Genomic DNA, 10000 nt, shown 5'->3' with positions numbered 1-10000 from the left:
ACACACAGTTTTGTGTGTTGGTCCGTTGTACTTCCGGATGGCAATGTTGTGAGCTTCTTAGCCAAGCGCATACTATCTAAAGGTAGCTATTTAATTAAGGAATATTTGTCAGGCGTTTTCTTTCATTGGAAATTAATAGTCAAAGGGACTAAGCGGGCGAATTGGCGGGGAATTTTCTGATTGATTGATATTTAGTAACGCTCGATGCATCAATAGACACCTTGATAACCACGTCTCTCGGACAGACGTCATAATGTAAACAATGGCAGTGATTGGTTGACATATCAAACTACACAGGTTTTACTATCGATGATATATGTCTAATTACAATACCCACTGTTCTACCGCTTGATCATTAGAAACAAAAGAGAAAACTATGTTTTAACTTAAACGGTTATATTGTGATATATGATCTAGAAAATATCTTGTGATAACTAATCACCCATTTGGCGTTATAAAAATAATGACACTGATGAGAGAGGGGTCGATTTCATTCACCTTATTGTTTATAAACAAACAACTATGTTTTTCCGAGCACGTGTGAAGGTGTGTCACAAATTCCATGTTTTGATTGGTCAAAAATCTACTGGTTAATACTCTTCAACAGTCGTAACGTCACTTCCTTCCTAATGACGCATGGTAACCTAGTAACACTGGCTCTAAACTATCGGAACGGCGGGCGCCCGAGTGAAATATTTCTCCGGCGAGCATAAAGGCTATCCAGAGGAGAAAAAAACCCAATAAATTTGATCATGTTTTTACTTTTACACATTCTGATCACAAGGCATATGAAAAGTTCTGGCCAGCATGAAGAATAAAAAGTAATGATTTTCTTTGTTTAGAACCAAGATGGCCGCCGTTGCCGAGCGGCGTGACATCAGACTACTGAATCCAACTTCCCCGGTATTCTGTCGTTTCATGTATAATGCGCAAAGTTCATTTTTAAATTGATTTATTTCATTTGTTTACGCCCTCCCTGGCCTCTGTTTACCCCAGGACCCCCAGTGTGTTCCGGATGCTCTCAGCCAATCCTGGACCAGTTTATACTCCAAGTTCAAGGCCACCCTTGGCATTCCCGTTGTCTACAATGTGCTGCGTGTCACGTGATACTAACACATACGTGTTATTCTGGTAACAACCAACTTTACTGTCAGGAAGACTTCTTTAGGTAAAGCAAAAATAGTCACCGAGCTGGTCCCCCCAAAAAAAAGAAAAGAAAAAAATATATTAATTTAAAAAAAAAAAAAAAAAGAGTGAGAGAGAGAGAGTGTGTGTGTGTGAGAGAGAGAGAGAGAGAGAGAGAGAGAACGAGAGGGTGTGTGTGTGTTTGTGAGAGAGAGAACGAGAGTGTGTGTGTGTGTGTGTGTGTGAGAGAGAGAGAGATAACGAGAGGGTGTGTGTGTTGTGTGTGTGTGTGAGAGAGAGAGAGAGAGAGAGAGAGAGAGAGAGAGATGACGTAGACCAACACACACAGAACTAAGTGTAAACCCAACTGTTTATAGTCTAAATGACACAATTCAATGAGAACTACTCATAAATAAGGCAGGCTAAAAACAATAAAGTGACGTCGACTGCATTCTTTCTATAGAGAAAGACCTTAGACATTAAATCTCTCTAAAACGAAGGAATTTCAATAATTTTACCGGCATGGATACGTTATAATTAGAAACATTGGACAGGAATTCTCAATAGGAGTCGATGATTATCCGGCAAAAAACCAGAGGCACGGTAAGTTGTTTGACCACCAAAACTTGTATGTGACGTCATTTTGTGGTCAGTAACAGGCTACGAGTTTATGAAGGCTACGATCATAGTCGATCTACACTTTTTAAAAAGCTGAGCTCTTATATAGCGCAATATCCACTAAATGTGCTCAAAGCGCTTTACAAGGGGTCCCTGGTCAACAGCAACATTTGACATGTAGGACGAGACATGACGCCTGTTAGGCAATATTACAATTTTTCGGACAAAGACAACGCTGTTAACTGCCAGGTACTCATTTTACACCTGAGTACGGTGAGAGAATGTGAGTAAAGAGCCTTCTCCAATGACTCAACTATGCGCCGAGCGAGGCTCGAACCCAGGACCTTCCGATCCGAAAGCGAGTGTCATACCACTAGACCACATAGCCGCACATAATTCTTCATCTTAAGCAATGTCTCTCTTATTATAACATCTTTGTAGAAACTGTGTTTTAGTTTTAGTTCGATGTCATTTTTTTTTCTTCTAATTTTTTGTTTTACTTAATTTTTTTTTCTCTCCAGATTATACGGTAGCCGTTGTTCAGCTTGCAAATCAAATATTCCTCCAACGGAAGTTGTGCGTCGTGCGCATGACAATGTGTATCATTTGAACTGCTTCCGGTGTGCAATATGCGCAAAGGAGCTGCGCACAGGGGATGAGTTTTACTTGAGTATGGAGGGACATCTACTTTGTCAGAATGACTACACCAGTGTTAAAGACAAAGAACAAGGTCAGTTATGTCCTCTTGGAATTTGTTGTCGTTGTAGTGACAGAGGTGGTTGTCGTGGTCGTCACCTCTCTATTTATGATATGATATGATTTGACAACAAAAATAATAAATTAATAAAGAAAAAGAAGGAAAAAAAAGATAAGAAAAAAATAGAGGAAGAAAACAGCAACTAGAATTCATGTTTTTATCACTTTTAATGTCCATTCGTATTTCACTGTCCTATTTATTCACATTGTACCACTTTGATAGGTTGAGTCACTGTAGAATAATTGATTAATAATCGTCTGTCTGTATCTCCTGCCTCTAGACATTGGTTGGCATGGTTACTCATAAACAACATCAGTTATCGGCCTTGGAAGGTACGACAACTCTCTTTCACTGACAGATCACCTTCTATTTATATTTCTTCTTTTTATTTTTCTTCATTATATATATTTTTTTACTTTTCGTCTTTTTTTTTCTGTTGTCTTTCTTTCTCATTCTCCCCCCCCCCCCCTTTTTAATTCAAAATCTGGCCAGAATTATATAAAACCTCAAAAGAACCCCCTAACTTTCTTTCTTTACTAGTTTATTGCCTGTGTGTGTTTGTGTGTGTGTGAGAGAGTGTGTGTGTGTGAGAGAGAGAGTGAGAGAGAGAGATATATTTTGTGAGAGAGAGAGAGAGTTTATGTTTGAGAAAGAAAGAGTTTGTGTGTGTGACAGAGAGTTTGTGTGTGTGAGAGAGAGAGTTTGTGTGTGTGTGTGAGAAAGTGTGTGTGTGTGAGAGAGAGAGAGAGTGAGAGATAGTTTGTGTGTGTGTGTGTGAGAGAGAGAGAGAGAGAGAGTTTGTGTGTGAGAAAGAGAGAGTTTGTGTGTGTGAGATAGAGTTTGTGTGTGACAGAGAGTTTGTGTGTGTGAGAGAGAGTTTGTGTGTGTGTGTGTGTGAGAGAGAGAGAGAGAGTTTGTGTGTGTGTGTGTGTGAGAGAGAGTTTGTGTGTGTATGAGAGAGTTCGTGTGTGTGAGAGAGAGAGTTTGTGTGTGTGTGATAGAGAGAGAGAGAGTTTGTGTGTGTGTGAGAGAGAGAGAGAGAGAGATTGTGTGTGTGTGAGGTGCGTGTGTTTGTGTGTGTGTGTGTGTGTGTGCGTGTGTTTGTGTGTGTGTCTGTGTGCGTGTGTTTGTGTGCCTATTTCTAGAATGACCAATGTTTAAGAACTTTTGGCAAATCAATGTCATCTTAATTCATCGCCAATCGATAGATAGAACGAAGTTGACGTCACTCGGGTCTTTGTTGTTTGTTTTTTGTTTTTGTTTTTTTTTGTTGTTTTTTTTTTGTTGTTTTTGTTTTGTTTTTTTCATCGATTAAATAATATTAATATTAATTGACGATAGGTCACACATTATATTACATGCGCGTGTGTGTGTGTGTGTTTGTGTGTGTGTATGTATTGGTGGGTGTGTGTGGGGGTATTGGTGGGTGTGTGGGTGTGTGCGTGTTGTGTGTGTTTGTATGTATGTGTGGGTATTGGTGTATGTGTGTGTGTGTGTCGTGTGTCAGTGTGTGCAAGTATAAGTGTGTTGAGTCACTCCTTGATCTGTGTGTGTGTGTGTGTGTTCAGTGTCCATCCAGACGCGTCGATTGCCTGCCATAACACACCCTGCAGACACCAACGGTCTAGAGACTTGAAAAGCAGACGATCACACAAAACCCAGCGGGGCAACGAACGACCACTCGCGATAATCCAGACGTCTGAGTCTACGGCTTACTCAAAGTTGCCAGTTTGGATATTTTTGTCATTACACTTAACGTGCTCAAAGCGCTTTACAAGGGGTCCCTGGTCAACAGAAACACGTAGCATGTAGAACGAGACATGACACCTGTAAGGCGATATTACATTTTTTTTTCGGACAGAGACAACGCTGTTAACGGTCAGGTACTCATTTTACACCCGAGTACGGTGAGCCAAGAGTCTTTTCGAAGGACTCACCAGGACCTTCCGATCCGAAAGCGAGTGTCATACCACATAGCCGCACATTACAGATAAACATTGCTGTGTCCACATGTAGCCTTCGTTAACTTATTGTGATGCTATGCGTTTTGGGTTGTTTTTAACCTGACAACATCCGCCATCCGGATATAACCGTGACCTTCGTAAAGTTACGGCCTGACAATGACCAAAAAATGACGTCAAAATGCCAGTCTTTTGCCACAAAAGAAAACAAATCGTGAGTTGTATTCAATAGTTCAACCAATGAAATAACTTGTTTCCATGAGCACTACTAACGACAACTCACTAGGCGGTGCAAAAACCAAATAATGACGTCAAACTGCCAGTCCTTTTGGATTTCAGTATCAGGCTATAACATAACGATGGCTACGGTATAACGTATCAACTCACATAACTATGTGTAACCTTAAATGTTTATAGATCGATTGATACAATCACTACAAAGACCTGAATGACGTCAACTTCGTTCTATCTGTAGACCAACATTGTTTTGTTAACAATCGCCGGTTAACTTAACACGGAAAACAACGATTTTGTTGAATCAATGCACTGAAGGTAATAGGATGACAAGAGAGGGAGGGAGAGAGAGAGAGAGAGAGAGAGAGAGAGTATGTGTGTGTGATAGAGAGAGAGAGAGTATGTGTGTGTGTGTGTGTGTGTGAGAGAGAGTATGTGTGTGAGAGAGAGAGAGAGTATGTGTGTGTGAGAGAGAGAGTATGTGTGTGAGAGAGAGAGTATGTGTGTGTGAGAGAGAGAGTATGTGTGTGTGAGAGAGAGAGTATGTGTGTGTGTGAGAGAGAGAGCATGTGTGTGAGAGAGAGAGTATGTGTGAGAGAGAGAGAGTATGTGTCTGTGTGTGTGAGAGAGAGAGAGTATGTGTGAGAGAGAGAGAGTATGTGTGTGTGTGTGAGAGAGAGAGAGTTTGTGTGTGTGAGAGAGAGAGTATGTGTGTGTGTGTGAGAGAGAGAGAGTTTGTGTGTGTGAGAGAGAGAGAGCGAGAGAGAGAGAGTATGTGTGTGAGAGAGAGTATGTGTGTGTGAGAGAGATAGTATGTGTGTGAGAGAGAGCGAGAGAGAGAGTATGTGTGTGAGAGAGAGAGAGAGCGAGAGAGAGAGAGTATTGTGTGAGAGAGAGAGAGAGCGAGAGAGAGAGTATGTGGGTGTGAGAGAGAGAGTATGTGTGTGAGAGAGAGAGAGAGAGTATGTGTGAGAGAGAGAGAGAGTATGTGTGTGAGAGAGAGAGAGTATGCGTGTGTGAGAGAGAGAGAGCGAGAGAGAGAGTATGTGTGTGAGAGAGAGAGTATGTGTGTGTGAGAGAGAGAGAGAGAAAGAGAGAGAGAGTATGTGTGTGTGAGAGAGAGAGCGAGAGAGAGAGTATGTGTGTGTGAGAGAGAGAGAGCGAGAGAGAGAGTATGTGTGTGAGAGAGAGAGAGAGTATGTGTGTGTGAGAGATAGAGAGTATGTGAGAGAGAGAGAGAGTATGTGTGTGTGAGAGAGAGAGAGTAGGGTGTGTGGGAGAGAGAGAGAGCGAGAGAGAGAGTATGTGTGTGAGAGAGAGTATGTGTGTGTGAGAGAGAGAGAGCGAGAGAGAGAGTATGTGTGTGTGAGAGAGAGAGAATGTGTGTGAGAGAGAGAGTGAGAGAGAGAGCGAGAGAGAGAGAGGGGGAGAGAGAGAGAGGGGGGAGAGAGAGAGAGAGAGGGGGGAGAGAGAGAGAGAGAGAGAGGGAGTGGAGGGGGGAGAGAGAGAGAGTAGTGTGTGTGAGGAGAGAGAGAGGGGGGAGAGGAGAGAGAGAGGGGGAGAGAGAGAGGGGGGAGGAGAGAGAGAGGGAGAGAGGGAGGGAGAGAGGAGAGAGGGGGGGGAAGGGGGAGAGAGAGTATGGTGTGTGGAGAGAGAGAGGGGGGGAGGAGAGAGAGATGTGTGTGTGAGAGAGAGAGAGGGGGGGGGGAGAGAGGAGAGTAGGGGGGGGGAGAGAGAGGGGGAGAGAGGAGGAGAGAGAGGAGAGAGAGAGAGAGAGAGAGAGAGAGAGAGAGAGAGAGAGAGAGAGAGAGAGAGAGAGAGAGAGAGAGAGAGAAATTTAGTTTTGCTTTACGGCGAGTCAAAACAATGTTTTTTTTTTTTTTTAATGTTACTATAGATTTGGCTTTTTTTTTCGAGCTATTTGGCATTCTACTTGTTTAGCATTTTTTGTAAAAATCGATCTGGGTCGTATATTTTTCACAGACTTTCCCAAGGTCATTGTTCTCAATTATGACGTAGTAAGCAAACACATACACATACCTGTGTTTATTTAGAATTGCTGCTGTGAAATTTATTGTTTTCTAGTGAAGCAGGGGACGCTGCATTGCGGCTTTCGTGCGTGGCCACGACGAGCGAGTGGAACTGGGAAAGGCTTTCAATTACAACGTCTGCTTCTCTTTATAGTCAGACAGTAGTAAATGTCAAGGTCACTTTACATTCGACAAACATCTCAATCAGCGTTGGAACGAGCAGACGGTCAAATTGTTCGATTCTATCTCAGCGTTCGAGTGACGCTCAATCGAATTATGACGTCATCAAGCTGTGAGTTGACGGTGAAAAAAAGCCTGACTTCTCTTTCCATCGTCGATCACTGAATTTGTAGCCGATACCGTTCCATTAGAAAAGAAGAAAAAAAGAAAGAAAGAAAGAAAGAAAAAGCAACAGAAAAGAAAGGAAAAAGAGAGAAAAAAAAAACATTATTTGAAGCATTAGACGTGTGGGAGTTAAAAGTTTTTAAATCTGATTAGGCGTTCTGCCCTTTTGAAGTCATTTTCTGGCTCGATTTCATGAAGAATGGTCTTGGAGTCGTTTTCACTGACTTGGTGGTGTCAATGGGAGCGATCTATATTCATGTTTTCGTCCAACCAGGTCATCAATCACATGATTTGTTGATGTCCAACGATTGGATGCTTCTTAACAAATGTAAACACGATGTTTTGTTTATGAAAATTGTACACAGCATCATGTGATTGATGACTAGATGGAACAAAAACATGAATATAGATCGCTCCCATTGATAATCCATACGTCATAGAGACGATGGATCGCTGTTGTTTTTTTTTTTTTTTGTGTGTGTGTTTTTCTTCCGTCTCTTTGTCCGCCATTATATTATATATAGATAGTATGCGCTTGGCTAAGAAGCTCATAACATTGCCATCCGGAAGTATAACGGACCAACACACAAAACTGTGGGTAACCATGATCGTTTATAGTCGGGTTAATGCAGTTCAGTGAGAATTACTCTTAAACGCGGATGGCAAAAAACAATAACACAAAGACCTGAGTGACGTCATCGTTCGATTGTAAACAGATTAGCAACTCACGTCTGCCTTCATCAACCCAAATCTGAGACAGACACAATAATGACAATCATAGGTGGCGCTACACACACAAACTCGTTCCGCTGACGGCGGACGAATTGTCGTAAAATGACAAAACAACTTTTTTTTTACATTTTAACAACAAAATATTTTTTTTTAAACCAAGATGTAGGTACACGTCATAGATAATTTGACCTCCACTGCTCTGTGGATCAAAATGACCCTCGTCCAGTGACTTCCACAGACTTCCTGTGTAATCTGTGGTGACTTCTAGTAGGTTACGCCCCCAACCTGGGACTTCGCGAGGTCTTCAAGCAAGGAACCCGCCCAGGTTTGAGAGTTTAGTCCTGATTTCATGCCGAAATGTAGATAATGCATTGAGCCAGAGTACGTTAGGTGGTAAGGGGGGGTGGGGGGGGGGATTTGGGAGGATTATCTTTTGAAGTGTGTGTGTGTGTGTGTGCGTGTGTGCGTGTGTGTGTGTGTGAGAGAGAGAGAGAGAGAGAGAGAAAAGGAGGGGGGGGGGATTTGTGAGGATTATCTTTTGAAGTGTGAGAGAGAGAGAGAGAGAGAGAGAGAGAGAGAGGGGGGGGGGGATTAGACTGAGAAGAGGTGTGATATTTGAAGGAGGGTGGGGGTTGGTTTGAGGGTTAGAACGAAGCTTTCGTTAACTTATAGGTAGTATGCGCTTGGCTAAGAAGCTCACAACCTTGCCATCCGGAAGTATAACGAATCAACACACAAAATTCTGTGTAACCTTGAACGTTTATAGTCTGGTCAATACAGTTTAGTGAGAATTGCGTACTCATAAACGTGGAGGCAATAACAATAACAAAGGCCTGAGTGATGTCAGCTTCGTTCTATCTATAATCTAACACAGACCAACAAAAAAACAAATTGCACCAAAATGCCAGTCTTTGGCCACAAAAGAAAAATCGTGAGTTGTATTCAATAGTTCAACCAATTGGATCACTAGTTTCCTTGATCTATACTAACGACAACTCACTACAGATAGTTCGAAGATGACGTCACTCAGTCTTTGTTATTGTTATTGTTATTGTTTTTTGCCATCCGCGTTTATGAGTAATGCTCACTGAACTGTATTAACCCGACTATAAACGTTCATGGATACACACAGTTTTGTGTGTTGGTCCGTTATACTTCCGGATGGCAATGATATGAGCTTCTTTGCCAAGCGCATACTATCTATAGCAGGAACGAAGTTGACGTCACTCACCTCTTTATTATTATTAAGTTTGCCCTTTTTTATGAGTAGTTCTCATTAAATTCTTTCAATCAGTTCAGTCAGACTACTCTATCGGGGATCAAACCTCGGACCGCCTGATTACGGGAGAAAGGAAAAATACAAGAAAAAAAAATAACACCCTAACAACCAGTCTCCCTCGACTGGGGTCGCCACAGACTAAAGAGAGTTGGGGTCGCCGATAGATGCGCCCCTTTTTTTCTTTTATGTTTGTTTGTTTGAGTTTTCTATTTTAAAAATAACAATTTTTGGTAGTCTTTAATTGGGATAAGTGTTTGTCAAAGTAGAACCTTTAAATCAGATCTTCAGTTTTAAGTTTGCTTCTTCTCTCATTCAATGTTATCCAGTTGCTCCTTGCCAACCTAGCAGCAATCCAGCGAGGGACATACCACAAGACCACATAGCCGCACTTTACTTTACGATGGAAATGTCGGCATCAAACTTTCACCAGATAGCAAAAAGATAAAACGGGTTTATTTTTTATACCAAAAACGGTTTTAGCTTCAAACCATTCCTCAGCAAACAGCAGCAATAGTACTTTTAACGTTTGATATTTCTGTCCATGTTGACTATGAAAGGCATTGTGCCGAAAACGCCCCCTCTTGTTATTACTTAATTCTCTTACTATTTTTTTTTCTTTTTTCTTTTTACGGTTCAAAGCATAAAGCAGCTTAGTTGACTCTTTACTCTTTAGATCGAAGAATTGGTACATTCTGAAATGTCAGAGTAGTCCCCCTTGAGTATTTCAAGTGTCACAGTAGTCCCCCTTGAGTATGCAAAGTGGATCAACGTTTCCTTTGTGTCGCTGACACACCTCGTCCTTACCTCGTACGTTCAGCAGTTGTAATCCACCACCGTGTTCCTTTGTTGTCTGAGTTTGTTGTTTGTTTGTGGTGCGCATTATTTATTCCTTCTACGAAATTAGATCGTCTGGTTTGCT

At 41.7% G+C, this 10000-nt stretch overlaps 1 protein-coding gene across 3 annotated transcripts in view; it reads left to right on the top strand.

Moving 5' to 3' along the window:
- LOC144979467 (LIM homeobox transcription factor 1-beta-like) overlaps positions 1-10000 on the top strand; it is a 21182-nt gene that overhangs the window by 6466 nt on the left and 4716 nt on the right. For all 3 annotated transcript variants that reach the window (XM_078926132.1, XM_078926131.1, XM_078926130.1), the window contains exons 3-4: positions 997-1168; positions 2265-2473. In XM_078926132.1, the coding sequence (XP_078782258.1) occupies positions 997-1168; positions 2265-2473 (381 nt within the window). The remainder of the gene's footprint in view (positions 1-996; positions 1169-2264; positions 2474-10000) is intronic.

The sequence above is a fragment of the Berghia stephanieae genome, chromosome 9 (genome assembly GCF_034508935.2).
Source record: "Berghia stephanieae isolate SIO BIC M18660-M18661 chromosome 9, UCSD_Bste_1.3, whole genome shotgun sequence".
NCBI classification, from domain to species: domain Eukaryota; kingdom Metazoa; phylum Mollusca; class Gastropoda; order Nudibranchia; family Aeolidiidae; genus Berghia; species Berghia stephanieae.
Note: the sequence above shows the minus strand (reverse complement) of the source record. Positions and strands in the feature narration are given on the sequence as shown.